Source organism: Aythya marila (genome assembly GCF_965140915.1).
Source record: "Aythya marila genome assembly, chromosome: 9".
In the NCBI taxonomy this organism is placed as follows: domain Eukaryota; kingdom Metazoa; phylum Chordata; class Aves; order Anseriformes; family Anatidae; genus Aythya; species Aythya marila.
Window position 1 is genome coordinate 9,234,055 of NC_139050.1, and position 27,075 is coordinate 9,261,129.

The following is a 27,075-nucleotide window of genomic DNA, read 5'->3' on the forward strand; positions in this document are numbered from 1 at the left end:
CTACTGTAACACTGCTTTATTTTCCCAGGTTTGTAGTCTGAAAGCCTGAGGCAGTTATTAGACAAGGATGTTTAACTAGATCAGAGTCCAAGATTATTCCAGTCTCAGGTCACCATGTCAAGTGCTGCTGTTTGCAACAGTAGTTTGAAGGATTTAACTTCCTAATATCTCCTGTTACCTAGAATGAGCCTGACTTGCTGTGGAGAAATGCTTGCTCACTCAGAACTGCATGTAATTGTATGTCTGTGATTTACACCACGGCTCAGAAGGTGTGGAGAAGGTCACCGAGGGAAGTTAAACTCATCCTCCATTCGTCCTAGTGCAAAGTGCCTTTGTGGGAGAAGAGGGGGAGTAGGGCAGCCAGCCCTTCTGTCTGCACTCCAAGCAAGGCATTTCCACAGCAGCAGTGCTCTGGGGCCTGAGACTTTTAGGAGGCTGGGTGCTACGAAGGAGCCTGCCCCAGCCAAGGTGACACATCTGAAAGTGAATCTCAAACCGTGTGAGAAGTGCCAGAACTGACAGCAGTGGTGATCAGGGGGCAAACAAAATCACTGCATCAACATTGTAGATGACTTGCACACCTTGAGTCTGACAGCTTTCTTCTTGAGTTACTGGGTTTCTGCTCTACTTATGAAAGCAGAAACGGACAAAGAGAAAAACGTGTTTGGAAAAAGAAGGTGAAAACCTCTCAGGGAGTCAAACTGTGAGGGCAGAGCATGCAGAGGGAGAAGGAAGAGGACTCTTGCATTGTGTCATTGTGCTGTCAAAGCAGGATGAGCTGTTCAAGACAGAACATGCACCCTCCTTTGTACCACACATTACTTCCTGCTTGAAAAAGACATTTGCTTAGGGAATGAAAGACCTCTTTAAAATCAAGAATAAAGTTATCTTTATGGGAGTTGCTTGGGGCACAGCTACACCCTGACCTCCCCTCCACCCTATCAGGCAAATTAAAATCACCAAAGCAGATATTTGCAAAACCCAGAAACTGGGTGTTCACCAAGGCCTGTGGGCTTCTGGCCTCCCAGGCTTGGAGCAGCACCAGTAGCCGTGCCCCAGGTTTCCTCAGCAGGTACCACTGTCATGCCTCTCACTGACAACCATGTGCAGAGGTGTCATGATTTTTGCTGAAACTGCCATTGGTAGCAGTTATTGTGGGTATCTGCCCTCTGGGATGAACTTACACCCAGGCTTCTAAGCATTAACTGCTTCCCATCACCATTTTCCCAGTGCATTTATACAGTCTGATCTAGAAGTAGAGTCATTGCCCTTCTCTTGCCATCCTGTAAGTTATCTTGTACCCCAGGATTGTTTGGTTTCAGAGTTCTGATTCACTTATCCAGACCTTCTTAAAAAGGTGGCTGTCACTAAAATGGGAGCTGCCATTGCCTGTCAGCAAAGTCCTGTGTTCATCTAATGACTGATGCTCATTAGTGGCTGCTGGATGATAATGACATTTTGTCCTTTTCCCGCATCCGATTTGAACTCCTGATCCAGAAACCAATTGCTGTAGCATCTCATTTTCAGTTGTGAGCAATTTGGGGTTCTTGTTACTCGGTCTGACAGAACAGGATGCTGTGTCAGTGTTCTCATCTGTGTGGTTTCTTCACTTACACTCTTTTTGAGAGGGTAAATGCTTGCTGAAATGGGATCAGTTTATGAACACTTTTATATCCTAAGCACAGGAACCTGAGGCTCATCAGAACAACATTTGACACGGCCCAGGGGATGCTGGTGGGTTCTGCTGCCAGGATCCTTCTGTGTGCGCTGTAGCATGGGTACTCAAGACTTGTCCCTGTAGCTCTTACATCTCTGAGTGTAGCATTCACCCTCCTCAGTTCTGGTGCCCACAGCTGGAGAAGGCAGCAGATAAACAGGGAAGGATTCATTTAAAAACAAACAAACAAACAAACAAACAAACAAAGAACCACATGAAAGATAAAAGACTAGGAAACAGGCCTCAAGATGAAAACTGCAGAGTGCTGTCTGTTGAGTTCAAGCTTAAACTTAGAGGGTCATTGATTTGCAGTCTCTGAGGGGAATGGCGAGGTAGCAGTAGACTAGGAGACAGAAGTCTAACTGAAAGTTGAAGGTAGACAGACTCAACTGGGGTTAAGCATTGCTGACAATTGTTAAATTGAAACAAGACTCTTTCAAGAATATATACTGAATTCAAATAAAAATTAAGTCATAGAAGCTCAACAGCCCATGTAATTCAGAAGTCAAAACTAAGATTTGCAATGGTCTATTATGGCTTTACTTTCTATGAATGACAGTGAGATGAAGAAGTTCCTGGTTTTGCTGGATTTGGTCAGGAAATGAAAGTTGGTGTGCTTCTTGTCACTCAGTACCGTGGCGCTGACTTTGAGTGATAATCGTTCCTTGTTCTCAGTGGCAAAAGGAACTTCTGCTTTGATTTGGGAAGCTTCTTTACTGCTACACACAGAGCATGAAAATATAAAAACAGAGCTTTTCATTACAGCTTTGTCCAAGCTGATGGTATTTGCCAGTATTAGCAGTCACAAGGAATGAGAGTTTGGAGGTACATTATCTAATTTAATGTCAATATGTTCTCAAAAGAGAAAACGAATGTTTCATGATTGAAACATGAGTAAACTAGCTAACAGTAAATATTAGTATTGAAGCATAGGTAGACTAGTCAACGTAGGAAAATGGTCTAAATCTTGATAGCTCTTCATCCACATGACAAAAATGTGATATTGCAGCTGATAACCTCGACAAGGCTGATCTCAGCAGAAAAAGCAAGAAGATGAAAGAGCAGGACTGAAGCAGGCTGCCTTGCTGCAGGGCCGGGCCAGTTGGGCTGCTCTGGAACCCCAGCGGTGCATAAACTTTCACAAAGATTTGAGTCGTGCTGATTCATCGCTGGCTGCTGGTGTTCGCTGATGCACGAAGAGGCTGGAGTGTGAGGGTGGACCAGGGCACAGTTAGGAAAGGGAACAAGTAAGAACTAGGGATTGCTCAGCACGAGTGTTTTGCGTTTTCAAAAGCAGCCGTATGATCTTGAAGCTTAAGCAACCATGAATAGTTTTTAGGATCATCATTGTTGTGCATTTAAAGTGGTACCATCCTTCTGTTCAAAATAATGGATTTTGTTCGATATGGGTGCTCTCAGGGAGCCCACTGTAACATCCACCTCCTACAGCTGAAAAATCTGACATAAAGAAGAGGGTCTGTAGAGTTCAAAATGCAAGTATTCTTCCAGTTCTGCAATATAAAAGCTGGGAGTTACTGCTGCATTATCTCAGCCAAAAAATACTCAGTGGAGTGTTACACCAGTAATCTCAGGCTGTACTTAATGCGCACCATAGCAAGGGTTAAATGAACTGGAAAGCTCATAGAAAAAAAACTCATACAGTGCAGTTTTTGTTTATACTGAAATGTTCCCATATGTTTCAGTTAATGCAGAACATAATTGGGTCTGCCTTGGGACGGAGTCATTTTTCTTACAGGATTTATCCATTAATCGGGTGTGGGAGAGAGTCCGTTTCACCAGAAATAGCTTCCTTTCCATTTTAGCTGAAAACCCGCAGTTCAAAATCTCCTCCTTTCTCTCTTTCCCTTAGTACACTCATTCTCATCTCCAAAATGTTTGGCCTTTCTGCAGTGAAATAACCTGGTGGAACTGTTTCAAATATGAGGTAAAATAGTTCTGCCCTAAATTAGCTTCCAGTTAATGTATTTCCTGGCTCAATTTGCTGAGCAGCTCACATTGCACATGGATGTTGCTAAATTAGAAAATCTTACATATAAAAGTTTTTTGTGTGTTTTTGTGTGTATGTCGCTTCAAAGTCAGGATTTCTGGTTTTGATTTTAGTACCTCAGAGTAACAGGAATGAATTGTGCTTGACATTAATTACATCCTTCTGCCTGCTTTATTATTATTAGAATAAACAAGCTACTGATTTGAGGGAGAGAAAAGTCCACAAGGTGTTTGAGGTCTTTATTTCCTTTTCCTTTGGTAAACTTCCAGTAATTTAGCTAGCCTAATTTGCTTCTGGAAGCCTGCTGTTGGGAGTGCTCATACCTGAGAGAGAGGAAAATTAGTGAACTGCAAGGAAGATTTCAGTAATCGGATGAGAAGCAGGGAAAATTTGCCTTTGTTTGTTTGCTTTTGCGTGTGTGCATGTGCTCACAAAGCAGAAGGAATATTGATTGTTTGCAAGCAAGACGGTGAACTGTACATGAAATGGGAAGCTCAGTGGTGTTTGGTCATATAATCAGTCTGTTAGGCACTATGTGGGGTCTCTGGACCAGGTGGGCTATGCAGTGTGTGCCTTCCGTTGCTTTTCCATACAGAGCCAGAGGTCTTCTGGTAATACCTTTGGTCTGCCTTAATACCAGGTTAGGGACTCACAGCAGTATAACTGATCATTGAATTATTATCTGAGCAGAGGGGAGCCCTGTCACACCCTGGAGCCTTTACTGTGGCTCCCCAGTGTTAATTTAAGAGAATCAGAGTGGATTTCTCTACATGCTACCACTGATTTCCTGCTGGGTTATTGGTCCACAGGAGCCACTGACAGCCTGTAAACTTAAAACAACTTTTGTACCTCTGCCACTTACTAGACATAAGGCAGATTCAGAATCAGTGGCATTCAGCAGCTACCTCCGGCCCTTGCCTGACCCATGCTATACACTTTTAGATTGTAGCAGTGGATGTGCTACAGTGCGTGGAGAAAAAGCAGGCTGGTGTTTGATTCTGTTTCCCAGTGTACAAATGCTTTATACCAAATGACAATCTCATGAGCATTGTGTTACTGACTTTGTGAACCACTGGGTTGTCAGCGTATCAGGAGTGGTGCCACTTGTGAGAAAGAGCCCCTGTTAGATTTGGAAAGAGTTGCAATCAGCCTGAGAAACAGCAGCTCTGGGAGAGGCTAAATTCCTCCTTGTGCGTGCATACTTCTATCTTCCAGGTATCTTTGTGCAAATTTGAGCTGTCAATGTGGAAAGAGTTCAGTAACTGACATCAGCTGACGTTTAGAAACAATGTAGTCTAATTAGTACAGAGATTTTGGAAAGCTGGCTTTGCTCCCGAGCTGTCTCCCTTTCCAGACACCTATTCTCACTTTCAAATCTTACTTGCAGTTTGCATTTGTTTTCATGTAAAAATATCTATAAATTAGATTAGCAATCATTTGTGAGTCAAATAAGATTGCAGGTAGAACTTCTTACGTTGGCCCAACAAACACAGCCTGGTATTTGATCATCAAGCCACACTGTCTTAAGTATCATTGTTTATTGTGCAGATACTGTAAGCCAAAATTCTTATTTTCTTATTCTTATTTCACCTGTGCAAACTAAATGCACTGTTTTCATCTTTGCACCACCATGTGGCTAAAGAAGTGGGGACAGGACTTGGTTATCAGGCTTACTTAACAGTAGTTCTATTTGAGACACAAAACAAAGCTGAGTTCAACTGATATTCGTGTAATTATGGTGACCGTAGTGCCAACAGCTGCAAAAATATACTAAAAATACCCCGAGTCAGCAGACGTGACACTGAATGCACTTGGAGAGCGAATCTGTCTGTTAATAAGCTAAGGTATTTCATAGCCCTCTTTCAGAGAACTGCTCTGCAGGCAGGACAGATCACAAAGTTGCTCCTGTACTGTTGGGGTGCTGCTGCATGAGTATCTTCACATTTTGTCTCTGCCTATTTACGGTTCTTTTTCCTTTTGATTAGCACAATTCCCTGTTATCTAGCAGTCCCAATTGCTTACATCTTCCCCTGTCACTTTGTAGCTTGGTCCATTGCACCCATGTGCTTACAAACCCATAGGGTCATCCAAAATTTATATCATAGGAAAGAAATTGCCAGCTAAGAGATAGATAATTGTAACTGTGCAGGAGGCAGAGTGATAAATGAGATTCTAGGAGGAGGGAGTGAGAGGATATTAGTTTTTAACAGCTTCTGGAAATCCTAAAATAGACCAGAACTGGGCCACAACTAACAGAAATCATGACTGCTTGCTGATGAACAGAGCCGCAGCATCGCTGCTGTGAGAGAAGGAGGTTTGGCAGAGGACATCTCCTGCAGCTTTTGTGTAGTTACTAAGAGCGAATGACATGGAGCTAGAAGGATCCTGGGCTCCAGTGCCAGAGTGCTTGGAGCTGAACAGAATGAGGTCAGCTTATTGTGGTGGAATTTTTCAGCTGGTCCAGTGGTTTTCCAGGGGCCTGATTCAAATTTTCTGAAAGCATGAATCTGGCAATTCATAAATCTTTTGGCTTTTATAACCACCAGCCACAACAGTATAAAAAACACTTTGCCTGTATATGTGGATGGGAGGGAATTTGGGGTGGGTAAATGCCACGTGAATGGACTGAGAGACTGATATTGTCGTGGCAGAGCAGTGATTCAAATAAGAGGCATCGATTTTCTACTAGGGCTTTTAGCTGCCTTATAGCTTCATAGTGAAGTAGTAAGTGAGAAGCGTTTAGTTGTCTTGGCCGCTGTTGAACAGTTGGGAGTCCCCGGTGCTTCTGCTGAAGGCCATGAGACCATCAGAGTCCCAGGCAACAAACTGGGCACAGAAGGTTGATGTTGGAATAACAGCAAATAAGACATAATTCTGTGGAGAAAACAGTATTTGCCTCCCTATCCAAGTCTTGACAATAATTTTATTTTTTTTTTTCCCCCAACAAATTGTCCTTCCAAAGGATATGAGCCACTCAGCCTTTGTCTAAGCCCTGGGATATGTGTGTTCCACGGCAATCCTTTATAGCCTCATCCCTCTGTCAAGCTAACAAGGGACCTGCCTGGAGCAGCCCCCAGCTCTATCCCCAACCCACTGAAAGCACAGCACGGGGTGGCTGGGGCATCCCTGGAAGTCAGGACAAATGTGTCAGTGCCACCTAGATAAGAGTTCTTGGTTCTAACAGCATACACGTGGCCTGAGAGAACTGGTAGGGGTGCAGAAAGCAAAGCAGCTCCAGCTGATAGTTTCCAAAAGCTCTGCCTTTGAACATGAATTGGGAAGGGTCCACACATTCTCAGTAGATCATATCTGCCCTTCTGCTGGAAGGTGATATCACCACTGGAGTCCTAGTTGCCACTGTCGGAGAAAGGCCCAGCATTGAGACAACATGGAGATAAAAGATCCTGGCATTCCTAAAGAATATTCTTCTAAATAAGGGTCTGGGCACAACGGCAAAATCATGTGTGATTGCTGGGTAATGTACATTTCTGTGTAGATCTTTGTGGTGCCGGGAGTTGGACTGGATGATCCTTATGGGTCTTTTCCAACTTGGGATTTTCCATGATTCGATGATTCTATGAAAATTTTGCAGTAGGGTGCATGCAGTAGTTCTGATTTAAGAGTCAGTCAGGCAAAATGATTTCAGGAAACCAACAGTGGCTAGAACAGTTTGAGGTGAGCACAACAGGCCAGGCAGACAGAACAGCGAGAGGTCAGCACCGTTTCCCAGAAAAACATGTGTAACAGCAGCGGTTCTCCATCAGAGCAGAGGCATGTTCAGTGTATTAGAAGTGACAATTGACTCTGAGGTGTACAGCGTTCAGCCTGCAGCTAGGCCAGATTTGTTTGTAATTCATCCATATTAACGGTTATCATCTGAGAAGTTCTGGTTTCTCCTTTTTGGAGTAGAATGCTTTTTTTTTTTAATAAGATCTGTGAAACTCTTATCCACATAAAGAAAAAGATTATCATAGATATGCATGTGAAAACAAACCTTTTGGGTGATGACAAATGCAGCTAACCTCAACCAGATATTGAACAAAAAGCAAATTAATTGTGTCATTTGCAACTAGAACATCCCTTCCTGCATGAACTGTTTTTAAAAGAGAAGATCTCTAATTTTTTTTTTTATTTTAACTCTTTAAAAGGGAAGCCTTTTTTTTTTTACAACCCTACTGACCCAACAGTGAACCCAAGGCTATTATGTTCAATACTCTTAAGTAATTTTGAAATGTAATTATCAAATTTAATCAAGTTTAAATATAACAAATTTAATCACAACTCATATCAAGCTCTTCTTTTCTTCTCTTCCTTCCTCGTCCTCCTCACCCTGTCATCTGGATCATTCTGAGTTTTTCTCTGAGAATGTTTGATACTTCTTAAGGATTAGACAGATGAGAATCTTTGTTTAAAGACAAGCCATTTATTCATTGGGGATAAATAAAAGTGCAGACAAAGCTATCTGCTGTCAAGGATAACCACTAACTTTTAGATGAAAGGAATGGGTGGTAAAAGCTTTTTAAGGTTCTTTGGGTTAAAAAATTGGACTGTGACTCTAAATCTGCCATCTACCATCTTCAGCACCCAATTTCAAGACTCATAGTGGCCTTACAGACTCTTAGATGGTGAGAACGATATAAGGCACATCTATCTGTGCAAGGGGCTATTGGTACCCAATTTCTGTAACTGCCACTGGAAACTTCATCCATAGAATTCTGTGTGTCCATGGTATTTATAGGCATTGTACTCTCAGATGCAAATATTTCCCTTTTCTTTGAGAGCAAGAACTCTAAAAAGAGAAAAACTAACTCACAGTTTCATGTAAATTCCTCAATAAAACGTAATCCTACTATTTTCCAAGTCACATGCACGGAACATGTATTATATGACATATGCTTGGGTTTTGCTATAAGTAATTTCAGCTTGGACTGAATTCCAGGTCCCAATCAGGAAAGCTATTTTGTAGTGGGATGCACTTGAGCATGGACTCTTTTGACTTTTGGAGCAGTATTAAGGATTGTCCCAGAAATGTGGCAATGAGGGGAATCTTCAAATGTATTTAAGACATGATATAATACATATGATGTTTCCATATTTAACAAAAAAAAATGTTGTTATTATTCATAAGGGTGTGGAACTGAGAATGCCTTTAATTCTAAGATGGAAACATGTCCAGAGCCACATGTCTAGAGCTGAGTTACTTGAAAAGAGTTTCAGAGTTGAAAGTTGTTGCCAAGTGTTTTTTAACCAGTAAATTTTTCCATATTCTTCCCTATTTTTTCTACTATTTTCCTCTTGCATTTGGTCACAGTACAATTTCTCCAACTAATCTTGTCACTGTGTCCTCGTTTGCTGGAGGGAAGGCTGATGAATCACGGAAGAGCATCTTTCTCCAATCCCTGCAGAAGCTTCACCTTCATACCCTCAGCTGTGAGCTGTTGACAGACTAGCACTCAAATAGGGAACATTTTGAAGCTGTGGTTGTGATACCTGAATTATTCTTGGCTTTTGAGTTTTTGTCAATGGAAGTCAGCTGCCTTATGTGAATTCTAAAGCAAAATAAAATAGCTCTCTGCAGTCTTTCAGCAGCAAAGGAGAAATGAAGTGTAGCTTCAGCTCAGTGCCAGTGTAGCCTGTGCATATCCAAGGGCTTCCTTGGCAGTGTGGAAAGAAGCCCAGCGCTTCAGTTACATTTGCAGACAGGGAGGAAATGCTGTTTGTGGAGTACTAATAGCTGAAATATGAATCTGCTGCTCTTTGCTGTTTTCAAGCTGAACTGCAGCTTTCCAGGAATGGTGTGACTTCCCAGAGGCTCGGGAGGAGAGCAAGCAGTTCCATAATGCAGAGCTTGCTGCAGTGGCTCATGACCAACATGCAAGAGTAAAACATCTGCTTGACAGTTCGGGCACACTTGCAGCTGTGTGCCTTAAAGGCCAACTGTGTACTTTGGTGTTTCTTGCACTTCAATATGGGGTCTGTGCAAGAAGGACGGGAAAGACTCTAGCTCTCTGTCTCAAACTGTCAACTTTATTTCAAGGACCATTGAGAAGGAAGGTGTCTATATAGAAGAGGTGAGCTTTGCATCTTGCAGGATGGAGGAGACCAAAAACAGATATAGCATACGGAGAGAGAGAAAGACATCTCTCAGATATGTCAGACCCAACCATAAATAGAAAATCCCAGTTATCTTTAATTAAGTCTCTTCCTGTCGGGTCACAAGGAAATAGGTCCCATGGCAACAATAGAAAGGAAGTAAATCAGTGCCTCTGCTGTTAATTTAGTGAGCTCTTGGGACAAACGGAGAATATCCTCCTGCATCCGCCCCGCTAACAGGCTTCAGGGCCACGGACAGGTTCTGGCTCTTCACGGCACCTCCAAAACTGCCCCGCATCCGCTGCCTCATCCTGCAGTGAGAGGCCCTGCGGCATCCCTGGGGGGAAGCGGGGCTCTGCTTGGGAGGACAGGAACTGGGGAAAGCGTCTGCTGAGCCCCAGCTGGTACCTGCTAGCAAGCAGCTGTCAAACAGTGATGGAAAAAATGCGAGGCGTCTGTTTTCCGGAGGAGCCATGCTAGTGAGTGCGCAAGGGCTAAAATCTCTTGGTTAAAACATGTGTTGCAAGAAATGAACAAAACCTAAAGTAAACTGTTTACACAGAGGTGAGCATCTGCTGATTGCTGATAAACACAGGCAAAATGAGTCCCTGTTTGAAAATGGCCTCATTTTGCCCTTGCCTGCCTTTTTTGTATATAGTAGAATAACTGGCTCTTTAGCAAAGCAGAAGGCTCCACTACTTATGTTTCCACAGTGCATTTTCTCTCCCAAACAATGTTTGCTGCCCCTAGAGCCTAATTATCACCTAAGAGATGTTAACAGCCAGATCATTGAAACTTCCAAAAGGTTTTGATCAAATACGAGCAAGATGTAGTTTGTATTTTGCTGCCCTGTATTCCAGGAGCAGCTGGTCTCCTGAGTAGTAAAGTGTGGACTAAGTTAATGAATTTAAATATGCTTCTGTTAGATCTTTTAATCATAAATGTAATTGCAGCTGGTAGTCTTTTTAATTTTTAAATATAGAGTATGTGATTGGATTTTTTTTTTTCAAATTTACTGCTGCTGTTCCTCCCTTCAGGGGATTCTCCAGTAGGAAGACCTTGTCTTCCCAGAGTGAACATTTCAAATCTTTGCTGTACTGATTCTTTCAATATTAATTTTCTGTGTTAGCAATCCCTTTTCTGTCCCTCTGAACTGCTGCTGCTACTTCGGCTTTGTTATGTCTGGCATGAGGAGGATATGCATGTAGTAACAGGTACACCAAGCCCAAGTGCGGAGTGGGAGGAATTTACCTTTGGCTTTCTCTGTGTCTCCAATACATGCCTTTCATGCCAGCTCTGGCACCTGTCTCCAGGCTGACTGGAATAACAGGATGCACAACAAGCATCATCCCAGTTTCTCAGAAAGACTAACAGGAGGAACTTGAACCCCAGCACCTGAGAGATATAATTTTTCTCTTTTTGAGCTAGCTGATGATAAAAAAAAAAAAAAAAAAAAAAAAAAAAGTCATCAGCCTAAATGGAGCAAACAAAGGAAGCATTGCTGGCAGTTCCTGTGATGCTAAACATTTTCCAGATCTCTTTCTTTTGTACACACCCTCTCTTTGGGATGAGAAAATGAAATACGCCAGGCTGAGATCCCACAGGGTATTCAAAGAAATGGATTGCAATGACCCCCCGGCTCCTATTGGCAAAACACTCAGAAGAAAAATAAATTCTTATGCAAGGAGACAGTCAGGGGATTGAATGGCTCAGGGCTGCGGGATATGGAGCCTCTTAAAACAAGATCACCAGCTCTCATCTGTCCCAGGTTGATGGTGACTGAAAGCCTCTCCAAGCTCAGCAGTTTGCTGGTTTATCTGAAAGAAGGCATGGCCACAGCCCAGCAGATCCCAGTGGGCAGAGACTTATCCCAGCATGGTTTAGGGATGTAGGTTGCCACATTTGTATTTCAAAATCTACCAAACACAAGAAACTTATTCTCTGTGATAATTATTTTGACAGAGAGACTAAGGACATGCCTGCATTCACAATGTGATTATTTCAGTAGAACCGTGCTGATAAACCCCTTCTGGAAGAGAACTCACACTGGCAAGCATTCCTCTGCCTCTATAACTTAACCCATTTCTCTGGACAGAATAAACCATGCCCACAATTGTATATATAGCTACCCACAACTTTTTTGCTGACATTGCTATTTGGCTGACAGTGTTCTTTTATTATTTACTTCTTACAGCTACAGCTATGCCAGAAAAACTTTTCCATGTAACCGAAGCCTATGAGGGCAAAAAATCCTCTGCAGGTTCTTTGGAGGTGAAGTTTCTTAGTCAAGCCTGGGGGAGAGACTTGAGCAAGAGGCTGAATAGGTACAAAATTGTGATGTCTCCGCACAACACCAAGTGCCCCGTGGTTATGTACACAGTGTGACCGGCGGGCCGGGGGCACTTTGTGTGCAGCGTTTCAGAAAGCAGTGAATATATGCGATTAAATTGGAAATGCAGCACCCACCAGTGGAGAGTGCTGCAAGTGTGTGTGGAAGGCAAGCTGGGTGTGCAGGGGCTGGCCTTGGGACGAGGCTCTGGTGCTGAGCTCCTGCCTGAGCCACAACCAGGCCCCGGCTGCTGCCAGCGGGCATGGCGCTGCTGCTCCGAGCCCCAGCGAGGAGCCGAGGGCACTCACAGCTTCCTGTCCCATCTTCCACCAGCGCAATTAAATCAAATGAGAAGGAAAGGGAAGGATTGCCCCAGGGAGAGCTCCTCACCCGGGGACTGCTGGCAGGCAGCAGCCACCTAGCGGGGGCCGGGCTGCAGCCAGCCCCGCTGCCTCCCTCAGGCTCTCGCCTCCTTACCCCGCTCTGCTGGGGTGTGGGGGTGCAGGAGAAGCAGACCCACTGTGCATTTTCTTTGGAGAGACGCAGAGGGTTTTTCTCAGCTGAAGGCGATGCTTCAGGGGGCTGCAGCACACGCTGGTTTTAATGTGGTGCCTGTACAGCGGAGCCGCGGGGGAGCTGGTAGCCTTTCGGCTAGCTAGGACACAGGAACTTGGGGTGCAAGGGTAAGCAATAATCTTGGCCTTTGTTTAAATAAAAAATCATTTTGCAAGGATTTATTAATCAAAAGCTGTTTTTCAAAGTCATGTTCAGCACATTGCTGCTTTTCTGCTAGTCCTAAGTGCTCCTGCCAGCCACAGGCCAAGCGGTCTCACATATCACCCTTAGGGGCAGAAGGAGCTGTGTTTTGCTAGGGTCTGATAACCCTTTTTCACAGGCCAGGGGTATAGTCCCTGCAAAATACCCACAGTAGCTTTGGACCTTAAATTATCTCAGCCTTGCCAACCCTTAAGCCTGTATTGATCTGAGGGATCACCCACTAGATAAAGCCTGTGGTTGCTGAAGTTTTGAAGGCTCAAATGTCCAACCGAAGAGCTAAAGCACGAGTCTGCCTGTGAGATTCCAGCTCAGAGGAAACAAGAGGGCTCCTGTCACCCCATATTTCTTGCGCCTCTCCCTGAAGTGCCTGGGACAGGTCACTGTCAGACACAGGATGCTGGCTGATCTGGTCTGTTTGGTGGATTTGGGGCAGTCCTTTCCAAAGCTGCTCAGCTAATGAATTCTGCAGTCTTTGTTAGCTTCCTCAGTATGGTGATTCGCTTAGGAGAGAAATTGTTTCTGTGACCTAGACCATCACTTTGACAGTTCCTATTGGATTTTTTTCTGTGTGCTTTCTTTAAATGAACTCTGGCTGCTGGGGTTAGTGGAAACTGCTGGTGCTGTGTGGTATAAAATATCTTCACCTAGTGCTGTGCATGTTAGAGATTCTCCTATTCTTTAAGAAGCAATATTAACAAAAGTGTTAATTGCAGGCCAGCTCATGCTGTGCTGTTTGCAGGCTCAAGCAAAAGAAGCTGAAAGCAAGAATTAACCTACTGTTTTCAGATCAGTAATGTGTGAAAAAAAATGAGTAATGATGCCCATGAAATCTCCAGTTGTGCTTTCAGGAAGTGCTGGTATCAGTTACGGTACAAGTATAACAAACTGCGCCAACTTTGTCCAGCTGCAGCCCTTCCTGCCTGCCTCAGCCCGGCTTCTGCACTGCTGCTACGAGCAAATTGTGAGCCCTTCCCTAGCTCTGACTCTGGATGCTGTGTCCCAAGCAGAACACAGTGCATTGTAGGTTTCTGGGTCCTGCCATGGTCCGTGTGAGATCAGCTGCTTTTCACCGCATAGCCATTCATGGATTCTTTGCATCTGGCTTCTGGTAGTGTCTTGATTTCCCAGGAAATCACGTATTTTAGAAAGAAGCTAGGCATCTTGTTACTCCTGCCACAGCAAGGGGTATGCATGTATGCATACAGATATTTAATAACTGAACCTGGATATATCAAGGTTGGCAGCATGTCTTTCAGCTTTAAAGACAAGGCATTGTTACAGGAAAATGGGATGTTTTACTGTGCTGAAGACAAATTTTTTTTTTCCCCCAGCTAATCCTGGTGTCTGCAGCTGCTGTCTAGATATCACCTCTTAAAAGGCAGGGAATGAACTTCTGAACATCTGTAACAGCTACATTAAGTGGCATGGTTTATTGTAGAATTATGGATGATGATGGCTGGATTACTAAATTGTAAATCAATCAAAGGCATTCTGATGATATTCTAAACCATGGGAGAGACTCATGCAGAAGGAGACAGTGATTTATTGCACCAACTGGTAACACATCCATCCCCAGTCATTTTTATTTATCATTATTTTGAAAAGATTTCAACCCTTCATAAAAGTGAATAAAAAAAATAAATCTATAACTATGATAGAGTTTTCTGCAATTGAAATTGACACTTCTGCATTGTGATTTCTGGTGCAAGGAAAGCAGAGAATAAGGAACTTAAGATATACAAACTTCACAATAAAGTAGTTGAACAATTCCCTTTGTTTAATTTTCTTTTACAGGCAAAAGAAGGAAGCTTTTTCCTCTTTATTCTTAACTCTGTTCTTTTGAAAGAATCTCACACTATCTGTAGTTTTAAACCATTGGTATCCCAGATTTTGAATGCTTAGCAAGTCATCCATTTCCAAGGCATTAGCAACAGACAGGATTTATTTCAATCTGTGCAGTTGATTCTTTGATCCAGGGCTTGCTTAAGTGCATTCCAGTGCAATTAATTAGAAAAACAGCATTAGGCAGTGGCAACTCCAAATGATCTTAAATGTAAAAGCGACTGATTAGTAGCTCTGCTTTCTTGAGGATTATCTATTTGTTGCTTGACAGCATCTGCTATTCCTGTGCAAGGGAGAGCCAGTTAATTGAGATGAGGGAGCTTTGGTGCTGCTTGTAAGCCACTAACGTGACTATTCACAGGAAAAGCAGCAGTGTGGGAACCTCTCCCTCACTGATTTTAAGAAGGAGCTGCGTAAATGGAATTAGGACCAGTCATCTCTCTCATGCCATTAAGTGCCCTGCCGTGTTTAGTTGACATCGATCTGCTTGGCTGGGCAGTAGCTGTTCCCTTTTGCTAGAAGCCCTTCGTGGCTTACAGAGATGTTCAGAAACAAGTTCTTGCAGCAGCTTGCAGGAGTGCTTGTGCTGCTCTTTGCGCCTTTCTTCTCTGGGATGTGTTGCTTGTTGAGGTCCCCCGGCCGGCTGAAAGCTATAATGTTTACTTCTATGTCTGGGGCATGCCATTCTACTTTCAATAGTCTTTGTGTACTGATTCTGTTTCTCAGGCCTTCCCACTCCAACTGATGGAAGTAGTCATCCATCAAGTTTTGATTGGAACAAGATGCATCTGTGAGCACCTCACGGGTGCCTGTGTTGCAGTTGGAGCTGCCTGACACAAATGCTGCATCCCTTTTGGCTGAAGCAGACAATTGCCAAGGAATTCAGTTATCCTGCATAAGCAATCAATATCTGCTCTTCTGACTACTATTGCTCCCTTAATCTTCCTATATGGCTTCTTTATAATTCAGTCCTCTTTGAGGAGAAGTACCTCTTGTCTGTCATGCTGTTGCCCTTTTCACGAACCTTTCTTGAACCTCGCTGCTGGTGGAGCTCATGTGATTCATGGAAGAAGCTGACTTACAGTTCAAAAGAAAATGCAAATTCCAACCCATCTGCATTGTTTGCAACTAACTCAGATAAAATATCTTCCCATTTTGCATAGGTACTTCTGCTTTGTCCTTGCACTATTTCAGCTTGCTTCTGGTTTTCTTTTTCCCTGTGGAGAATTCTGATCTTCTGCATTGTGAAGTGTGTGGGAATCAAAGGCAGAAATCCTACTTCATTAGTTAAAATATGCCCTTGTTTGTGTCTGTGTTGACATTTGGGAAGGCTGAATCCCTGGCATTCTCATTTCTCAGTGCAAAGGCAGTAGTAAGTAACTGCAGATTTCCTTGCAGTACTAGTGCACCTCTGTCCTGAGGAAGAAGAGACTGAAGTTGAGCCTTCCTGGTAGTACGGCAGCCTGTACTGGCAGTTCGTAAGGGGACAGCATTTGCCCTGATAGACAATCTACTGATAAGGAGAGAACTGCTATCTTATGCTCCCTATCTGGTGCAAATTGATCTCTGACACGGAGATGAAAAGTTCAGTGTCTCATTATGAATTTCTCATTTCTCCTCTCCAGCAGTTGATTTGTTTCTTACTTGATTTCAGTGTGTCTAACAGGAAGAAAGTGAAAGAATGAATGGGTAAAGTATCCTTCCAACACATTATTTTATAGTAAATATGGCTGTAATCTGTTACTAGAATCTGTATTTTGTGTAATGTTAAAACCAGTAAAAATGAAAGTCTCTGTGATAGACTCAGTAAATGAAGGGAGTAAAAATTTTCCTTATGGAGAACAGCAATGGTTTTTCATCCCAAAATTTCCTACCTAAATGACAGCAGGGGTAATAATAAAAGGAAAAGAATGCAAAAAATAGTCATGGGCTTGCAGTCCACATTTCTGCTGTCTGTCCTCTGCCAGTATTGATGTAATTTTTCTGGCAGTGAAACTTACCAGCACAGTCAGTCACCATTCAGATGTGCTATTGATTAGTTGGTTTGCAAAGGTCACTTAAGAATCACAACAAACCTCCTGAAATTTGGGAAAATTAATTTGGGAAAAATAATAAAAATATATAAGAGGTGTTTGATTTGTAACTTGCCACAATTTTTTGGTGCTTTGCTTCCCTAGAAGACAGCAGTCAACACTTCCTAAACACTTGATATGAGAAAGGCTATGATGGCAGAAGAAAGCGCTTGTTTATAAGCGGTGCAAGTAACATAAGCTTTTAATGGGTCCTAGAGGAGCCGAAGGCTCCAGAGGGCTCAGGAATGCCTTCCTCTCCGCCCCCAGCTGCTCCCCTCACCGTGACCCCCATATTTTTTTTTTCAAGCCTTTGGCCAATTTTCATCACATCTGTCATTTTGAAAAATGAACTGGCAGTTCATTCCAAAGGCTCGTAACAAGTCGTGTATCTTTTTTTAGATTAACTTATTTGCAAGAGACAGTGCAACAGGGATGTCATGTGCTTACAGACCAGCTCAATTTCACTGAAAAGCAGAGACATTGTTAAAACTCATAGTCTGTGTCTGTTCTGCTAATTGGATATAAAATAGTCATGAGACACCAGGGTGATAGGGCCATATTTGTTTTCTCAGTAAAAGCCTATTAGTGATAGGTATATGGCTAACAAATCCGAGCTAGGGCTGTGTGTGGAGCAGTATATTATGAATACAGTGAGTACCAAAACTGTGCAATGCTGAGATCTAAGGTAGAAGTGCATCTTCACTACATCTGTGGAGACAGTGACCCTTAAAGTGTCTGCTTCTGATGGCTTAAAAGGAATTAATATCCAACCATGCTTATCCTGATGCTGCATGTGATTCCAGACATAAAATATTCCCTTTTATTATCATGTATCTCATCAATCTGGAATAGTCTATGCCATGCCGCCACTCCCAAGGTGGGTATCAAGGCTACACGTCTCCTTCCAGCTTTCAAACAAACTGCAGTTCCACCTGTCTGCCCTTGGGGCTGACCTACAGCCTTCGTTCCTTCACTCCAGCCCTGCAGCTTTTGCCACTGTAATTCAGAAGAATATATATGTAAAAGGAATATGTACCTATTCCAACTATTTTCTTTGCACTTTTAACCTTTCTTTGGAGGTCAGCTTTGCACAGAGATGTTTCATATGAAGCAGTTACTATGCTGCAGCTACTGCATGCTCAGAGGCACGTGCAGACACCCAACGTTTTTATTCCTATCAGATTCCAAAATAAAGGCTGGATCACTGCAGGGTGTCCAGGTCCAGCACACGGCTCCTGCATACTTGGCAGTCTCTGGAGCTGGAGGAGGTAGCCCAGCTTTCCTTGGTATTGTTTCTGCCAGTTTCTCCCCATCACCATGCTGAGGAAGGCCCTGGTGATCTTGTTGGGATCGATCTGGCGGTTTTGAAGCTGTGACTCAGCCTGTGCCTGTCTTTCAAAGACCAAAAGGAGAGCGTGTTTCAAGTTGTTCTGATTGAGGGATGGTTATTCTTCTGTAAAATACTTGAGCCGCTGCTTGTTCTTTTGTCTCCTTCACTGTCAGCTTCTGTTATCTTTTCTACCGTGTTTGCGAGAAAGATGTGTTGTGTCCTATACACAGAGGTACACACACACACGAGCTTCACACTCCCTGGCTGGCACTGCAGCGTGACCTTTCACTGCATGATGAAAGGCTGTGTCAGCTAGGATTGTAAAGCATTCAAAGTCCTCCACATTTTATGAAGAAAACAGGAAAAAAAAAAGGTGGGGCTTTTCATGTGTGCCTACTCACAGTTAAATTATCTTTTTAACCCAGTGTTAAATACTACTGGTATTTTAAGTGTGCATATAATGGGTATAATGTGTTTTAATTCCTGCTAAATGGTAGAAGTGTGTAATAGATTCTGTCTCTACAGCCATTTAAATCAGAAAGACCAGTCCTGAGTAATATCAGGTTCATTTGCATTCTATAATGTGGTAGAGATCTACTTGAAATCTCAGCCAGTCTTGTAGCCGCTGGAGTTAGAGCTGACCACGTATTTCCATTTTTCCCCCGTTTTTCCCCTGGAGGTGTCAGCATGCTGTGGCCTGTGGCTGTGAACAGGACCGGCAGCAGGCGAGGCTGCCCTGCCCACGGCGCGTGAAGGCCGCCAGCAGCAGAGGGGCGCTTTGTGCAGGCTGCTGGTGGTCCAGCCAGGCCTCGGCTACACGGGCCCAAAGCTCCCAGCAGGCGCTGTGAAGCCAGGCGGCTCTGCCGGGGCTGCCTCAGGCTCCAGAATCTGCCTCAAAACACCTGTACTGGGGACGGAGGAGTAGATGTTCTCATTAAGTTACATTTAAACCAGCCTGGGAGAAAGGCCCTTCTTACTCCCCTGTGTCCTTAACAGGGCTGGGGGTGCAGCTCAGTTACTATCAGCTTCTCAGAGCTGGTGTGACCTGTTAGATGCAGCTCAGCATATACCTAAGGCTAGGAGAAGCACTCGAGTAGTTTCTGGAGCATCCTCACGCAGAATGGCACTCATATAACTCTGAAGAGGTGTAGCCTTCCCACAGCTCTGCTTCCTTCACAAGAAGAGGTAGCCGGGTTGAAACAGACCCCATTTTACCTGCTGAAACTCACTCCTTTGCGTATAGAAACCCTTGTGCTGGATTGCATCCAGCTGAGGGAGTCTGTGAGAGTTCATTTTTCAGGCTGGAAGAAAAGCACGCAGGTTCATCTGGAGCATGAGGGTATTCTCCTCTCCTCTGGCTCCTGAAGCAGTCTCAGGGTTGCTGCTGGCCACCAGGTCGCAGTGAGCCGGCAGCAGCATGGCCTGGGCATTGCTGGGCCTGGAGCTGGCCCACGGTGAAATCAGACCCTCGAGGAGTCCCTGGGTGCAGGGCTTGGTTGTTGTCTTTCAAAACATGTTAGCTTTTAGTACAGCTGCGTCCCAAGAGCGGAGACCATCAGGCAAAACAAACACAACCAGGCAAAACAAACCCAGTTACCAAAGCAAGCGTTGACTTGCTGTATAGACATTCCCCTCATTTACTGGAAAAGAGAAACGTTTAAGTATGTGTTTACATAGTCTGTGTGCTGGAGGATTGGCTTTGCTATTAAGTTTCTTGGCTTTTGCTGTTTTGTGTGGCAACCTTTAGTTAAACATGGGGAACAGAAGAGACTTGTTTATTTGTTTCTTCATTTGTTTTAGGTAGTCCTTCGTTTTCTATGACTTTAAAGGGCTGAAGAGTTTATTGTATATGAAACGCAGGAAGAGTCTTAAATGAACACCAGATGAGAGGAAATAGACTGAGGAAAATGAGGGCTATTTGCTACCAAAGGAAGTAATCATTGTACATATATTAAATTCCTATCTCGAACTGAGAGTGTGTTTTGTTATGCCAGAAATTTGACTGTAGAATAAAAATGGAAGTATGTGGAGCCTTTCCAAGTTGGGCTTTAACAGCGGTAAGTGGAGACCTGGGGCGCTGGTAGGAAGCAGGCACTGGGCAGCTTTTGCTGAGTGGGGTGCTTCAGCGCTCCTCAGCGCCGCGGTCCCACACCACAGGAAGGCCACCTTGCGGCTCCGTTCAAAAGGGTAAGGCAGATTTCCGTGCATCTGTTACCTTTAGGAAGCATTTAGCATGACTTTATAATTCAAATTTAAATTTCTTGTATTCCATCTGCCACACTCTCCGCTCACCCATTGGTTGAGGTGCCTGAATCACCGTAACTCACTACTTACCTGTAAGTTCTGGTTGAAACTGCTTCTTTAGGAGGCAATGTCCATTTTCAGGGATATAGCAGTTAACTAATAACCCCCTTAAGGTAAGAGTTTAAGTGATCTCAGGATCGGAGCTGACTGCCCTGCTCCTTCCCTCACATGTCGCTGCAGAGGCAGGTAGGCGCACCTCCTCGTGTTTTTGGAGGGAGGGAGGCAGACGTTGTTCTGGTGATTGTGCACAGAGAGAGCTGAGATGGGCTGGAGAAGGACCCACACAAATGATTTGAGAAGTGCATAATACATGGGCTTGGCTTACAAAGATGCCTTAAATCAGCCACAAATTTGACATTACTACTTTTTCTAAATAAAACGGAATGTTCTTCAGTCCTGCGAGCTGGCAGGCACCCTGTTCAGTTCACTTAATTCAGCAAGGACAGAGAAAGATATTTTTTTCCTGTATTTTTTTTTTAGCAGTGGAAAAATTGTAGCCTGAGGGCATGGTGCTTTGACAGATTGGGGTTGTATGGTTGAAGCTGACCTATGCAGCTCCTTTCCACTTCCCCCCGCCAACAGGGAGGATGAAGCATGGATGATTGGAAGTGGCTATCATTATTTTGCTCTTTATCTGATGGAAGACTACCACAGTACTCAGGAAGGCCTTGTTATTGATTTTGTTTTTCCTTTGAGGGACACTTGAAAGCTCAGTGAAGAACCTTTAGAAATAAAAAATAAGATTTTTTGGCTGTGTGGGAGGGAAGCATTTAATCACAGCAAAGAACAGGGGATTGCACAGTCAAATAAGCGATTCTTGGCAGATCTCAGAGCCCAGTACTGGGAAGGAAGAAGGGTGTATTACAAAGTATAAGAAAAAGTAGATGAGCTGAAGAAAGACAGTAGTATCTACTGAGAATCTATTGCTTTATCAGAATTGTGTTGACTGGTTATTAGCAAAAGAGGAGTGTTGGTTTTGGTTGGTTTTGTTTTGTTTTTACAGGAAGGAGGGCTTCATTTCCCCCTCATTAGCTGAGGAAGCTGCTGACAGGAATTAGGGCAGAATATAGGGGCTTCAGCCACTCCCTCATCTCTGCATGGTATTTTTAACACAGGTGTGCTCAGTGACTGCATTTGCAACATGGCCCTGCAAAACACTGTGCTGGCAAACTGAGGCTGCTTTGTGCTGCGATGTGAGAAGGGAATGAGAGGTCCAGGGTGGGAAATCTGTAGGACAGCATTGCCCTGATGCCTGTGTCATGAAAATAGCCTTCAGTTAACTATTGTCATCTGACCTCAATCCGTGCTGGAGCAGGGGGCTTTGCATAATCATTGAAGGCGATCGTTCCTGCTCCAAAAGATGCTATGTTTCAAATTGGCAAAATAGACAAAGAAAACATTATCAGCCCCTGACACATGGGAAATGGAGGCACAGTGAAAGAGATTTGTCAGGGGCATACAGAGTAACTTTGACAGAAGGGATCCTTAAACTCAAGTTCACTGAATTCGTTTGTGTACTACAACTGCAAGGTTGCTTGTCCTCTGCAATACTGCATTGTTTTCTCCCTGAAACTTCAGTTCTAAGACAGGCTTGCTTACCAAAAACATGATTACATTTTGCTCTGTTTAATAAATATTTTAGTGATTCTTTCTTCAGACAAAGCTGTGCAGCTTGCATACACATCAGAGTTGCAATTCTGAAGTTGCAAATGGCCTCAAGAAGCTTCAGGTGGATTTTCTCAGTGGGACCCCTAGGAAGGATAATGCAAGGAAAAGCAGAGATGTGACTTTAGCTTCTGCTTTTCCTTGTTCTTCTGGGGTTCACAACCCCATGGATGTGTAGAAGAGGAGCCCACAAGAGTAGTGATGCTGTTCTGTCCAGCTTCTCACAGGGAGAAAAAGAAAGAAAATATCTTACTCACTAGAATGTCCATTTTCCTTCTCAAACTTGTTAACTCCAGGAAGGCCCGTGAGAGTTGGCATTGCATGACCAAACTGGGGTTGATTTTTTTTTTTTATGAGGCAGTATTGAGTGGAACCATCTGGACTAGGAGAAGACCATGCTTCTGAAATAAGTCTTCAGGAATACTCAAGTTAAGTAGCTGTCTGGGGCACCATGCTGAAAGGAGGGGCATTCACAGCTCCATGTAGTTTATGGGTTTATTTTATCTCTGATGACAAAAGAGAACTTACTAGTCATGTGGTTCCTCATAAATATCAAACCACTGCTGACAAGCGGCACTGCCTGTGTTCTCAACCATGCTGGCGCTAAGTTCTCCTGACTTTCTGGCTCACAATGTTAATAATGATGCTGCTAATGGATGCACTCTAGAGAGATATATAACTTTTCTCTTGCATTTCCCAAGTTACAGTTCGAGAATGGAAACCTAAGTATCTTAAGGATTTTCTTGGATGAATATTGCCGTGGTCATTCACCTAATATTCTAGTGGCTTATCTCTCTGGTTCCTGAGGCTCCAGTCTTCCTTAAAGATGTGCTGTTGCTTCCCGGAGAGCTGAGTGAACCTTTGCCTCCGAAACCAATGCCCTTCTAGAAAGCTGAATGCAGCTGTAGGAGCACAACTTTCTGTATGTCAGTGGTGCAGCTCAACTTAGGCAGTTTAAACTATTATTTTGCACTGTGGTCTCTGTTTTGTTATTTTTTTCTAAATACTTTTATTTTATACCCTTTTGGGATGACTTCCCAAAGTACCTCAATATGCCCGGTTGTGCTGCATATATTCCAGATACATCTTCTTTCTGTATTAGAAGGCCAGCTTCCATCTTCAAGCACTTTTCTATGTGACAGGTCTGGGAAAGAGCTGTGTTTTCTGTGTTTTCTGTTCACTAAATTGAATATTGGAGAGTGTTCACTCATGGGAAAATATTTACCAGTGCATCACCTCAACCGTAGCTTTTATAGTGTAGGTTTGAAGAGAGAAATACTGGCTTCTTCACCTTTTTACAGTTCATGTTGAAGTTGTCCCTCTTTCAATGGATCCTAAAAGTTCTGTATGATGTTTGTTAATCTGATTTACTAACAGACTCTTAAAGGGGGTCAACAAAATGCAGAAACTAAAACTTTTTTTCCTCTATCCATACCTCTATAGACGGCACGCTTGAACAGGAATCAGTTCCTCCTGTGCCTTTGGATGTGTCACAAATGAGTTCCTGATCTTAGGTGAAACTTGTAGTTGCTTGTGTAAGCAGCATAATAAAAATTGGCTTAGACCTGCTTCAGGAAAAAATGCAACCTTTGGATTACATTGGTGTAAATAAAAAGTCCAGTGCAGTTCACAAGTCAAAAAAATGCTGGTAGTGTTTAGCATCAATGTCTGTCACTCGAACATCTGGCATTCATCATTGCTTCCCTTTTCCTTCCACTGTCATATTTTATTCCCATCTGTTAGAGGTTTCTTAGCACTCTCTATATAATTCATAGCTGCATCTCAGTCTGGGTAGTTGAACCCTTACAGGCTGCAGTGTAAATGCAGGAAAACGAGATAAATTTAAGGGAAGTGTTTCTGTTATGCACTCTGCTCCCCTTCTTTCTCCCCTCTCCCTGTAGCCAGACAGTGTACTAGACAGTATTACTAGACAGTGTGATACCCCTGCTATGAAGAGAGACGGAAAACTTTCCAAAAATAGCAAATGTTTTTAGCAGTCCTAGTTATGAAGGCAGAAAAGAGGAGAGAAGCTGGAGCCTGTGTTGACACCCATCACCATTGTTGAAAAGACCAAAACATCCTGCTTTGGAACAAACCTTCAGTAAATCAATAATAACTTGGGAAAGCAAGCATTCCTTAAAATCAGACTTCCCGGGCAATGTCATTGATGTATTTTCTTTAAATCAAATTATTCTTTTTGCAGTAATTTAGGTTACTTCTGGGAAGAAAAATATTGAAGGTGTTAGGAAAACGTGGGTGCATTAATATTAGCCAGAGCAGCCATTTGTTAATTTTTAAAATTAAATAAAAAAAATAGTTAAAAATTAAATAAATTTCCTAACTGCACAGTTAGAAAACTGTGCAGTATTCTCATAATAGCCATCACACTCAGTTCTCTCAAGCATTTCTGGCAGGGCAGAGAGCCATATCAGCATTCCAAAGATGCATTTCTGATGGGGAAATAATTCTGCTGCTACCCCCTATATAAAGTATTTCCAGTAGCCTATAGATGCGTGTGTTACCCTGCCAAAGCGTGATGCTCTTGTCTGTGCAGTGTCACACAGCCCCATGCACTGGGAGCACATGTGGATTTAATTCCTTGCCAACTTCAGCAACTAGAGAAGGTATTTCCTTGTTCTAGAAACACTTGGAGACATGATGGTCCCAAGACATTTAAGGAAAAAAATATATATCCCATTTCCCTCTGTCTGGAGAGGGCCGTTGCAAACTGCCATCATTATCAATCCCATAACTTTATCCAGGCTCAATGTGAGCCAAAGCTAGGTGGTCTCCTTGTAGGCAGCAGCTGTCATGTTTTCAGTTCAAGGGACTGCTCGGATCATTGTGGGTTTCATTACCAGTTTTCCTCTTGACTGTCTTGTATTAAAAGTCACATGTATCAAAAGCTTCTCTTAAATTTGAATGGATAACACCATATCTGAAACAATAAACTGTTTCTACTGTTTCTGTTTCTGGGTGTCATCTCACACCTTCTATTTCTACAAAGCATATTGCATTCCTGATTTATCTTTATTTTTCACTTATGTTCCTGTGGTGTTGTCCTGCTACTAAGTGCAGACTCCCAGATTTCAGCCTGGCAGCCAGATCAGTCAAGCAGTAGGTGTCCTGGTCAGCAGCTACATGAAGCGAAAATGATAGCCCAGCTCATAAACAGAGCAGTTATGGGCATGTCCTGCAGAGCAGGTCTTGGTTCAGTCAGAGAGTATGTGCTAGTGTGAAAGGCCAGGAAGTTTCTAAAGTTGCAGCTGCTCTCTGAAGTTGGTATATGAGTTGAATCCTGCTGATTTGTTCTGACTTTGCAATCCGTTGCTAGAAAGGAATGCACTGGAGAAAGAGATACTGATTGGCAAGACTAAACGGTGGGCAATGAAGATGAGAAACATCGATCTAATGTTGCACACAGTACTTAGTAAGAGATTGCAAGAAGAAAATAGTCCAGGAGCACAGTGGAATGGGTGCTCTGATGTTGATTTACTCTTCTTTTTTATGTTTACTCTGGATCTCATTTTTTCAAGCGTCTTTCTAGTTGCTAGCAGAGCATTAATTTTATTTTCTCTTCTTCTTGTAGAAAATTTTACTACATCACACTGCTGAGAGACCCTGTATCTCGTTACCTCAGCGAATGGCGTCATGTCCAACGAGGAGCTACTTGGAAGACCTCCTTGCACATGTGTGATGGCAGGACGCCAACTCCTGAAGAGCTGCCGTCATGCTATGAAGGCACAGACTGGTCAGGCTGCACACTGCAGGAGTTCATGGATTGCCCGTATAATTTGGCCAACAACCGCCAGGTGAGGATGTTGGCTGACTTGAGCTTAGTGGGCTGCTACAACATGTCTTTCATCCCAGAGAACAAGCGAGCACAGATCCTGCTGGACAGCGCAAAAAAGAACCTCAAAGACATGGCCTTCTTTGGCCTGACAGAGTTCCAGAGAAAGACTCAGTACCTGTTTGAGAGAACTTTTAATCTGAAATTCATCCGGCCCTTTATGCAGTACAACAGCACCAGGGCAGGAGGGGTGGAGGTGGATAATGACACCATCCGGAGGATTGAGGAGCTCAATGACCTGGACATGCAGCTCTATGACTATGCAAAGGACCTCTTCCAGCAGCGCTACCAGTACAAACGGCAGCTAGAGAGGATGGAGCAGAGGATAAAGAATCGGGAAGAGAGGCTTCTTCACCGGTCCAATGAAGCACTTCCCAAGGAAGAGACCGAGGAGCAAGGACGCTTGCCCACTGAGGACTACATGAGCCATATTATAGAAAAGTGGTAGCCTAGGCAGACTTTTATATTAATGATACTCTAGGGTTTCCATATAAAAGATCATGGAAGTAAAATTTCAAAACAACAGAAAAATATTTTATTTAAAAGCAAGTCTGTAAAACAGAAGATAGATTGCTTCCTTAAACATAGGGTCTTTTTACTGTTTCTTACAAGACCAGTGAGATTCTTAAAAAAATAAATAAATACATAAAAATAAAAAAACAGTCAACATTATAATACAGAGGTGAAAAATGCACAAATGCGGTTACCCACTCTTAAGGCCAAATACAAAAGAATGTTTCTTATCCTCACAATTCAAACACAAATGTCAGATGTAGGATTTTTTAAATCTGTTTGTCTCCTGAGCCGTAATGATATAAAGATACATCATTAAAAAACGAGGAAATTGCGGTGTTATTTTGTGGATGTTTTTGGAGGTGGGATGGAATTGCATTATTTGTAAGTAAATGATAACAGTGACTAAATTGAGGATGTGTCAGGCTATGATCTAAGCACAAGGGCAGTCGCTAATTTTCATCTGGCAGCCACTGCCGGAAAGTAGAGCACCATAAGAATAAAAGAAGAAAAATATCAGAGGATAAGAAACATTAAATCAAATTGACTGTGGCCTAGGATACGGACTTAGCACA

General features: G+C 43.1%; 1 protein-coding gene across 1 annotated transcript in view; it reads left to right on the plus strand.

Annotated features, from left to right (window-relative positions):
* HS6ST1 (heparan sulfate 6-O-sulfotransferase 1) overlaps nucleotides 1-26,831 on the plus strand; it is a 177,796-nt gene extending 150,965 nt beyond the window's left edge. The window contains exon 2 of the mRNA XM_082766990.1: nucleotides 25,727-26,831. Coding sequence (XP_082623116.1) covers nucleotides 25,727-26,435 — 709 coding nt within the window. The 3' untranslated portion in view covers nucleotides 26,436-26,831. The remainder of the gene's footprint in view (nucleotides 1-25,726) is intronic.
* Nucleotides 26,832-27,075: the final 244 nt, after the last annotated feature.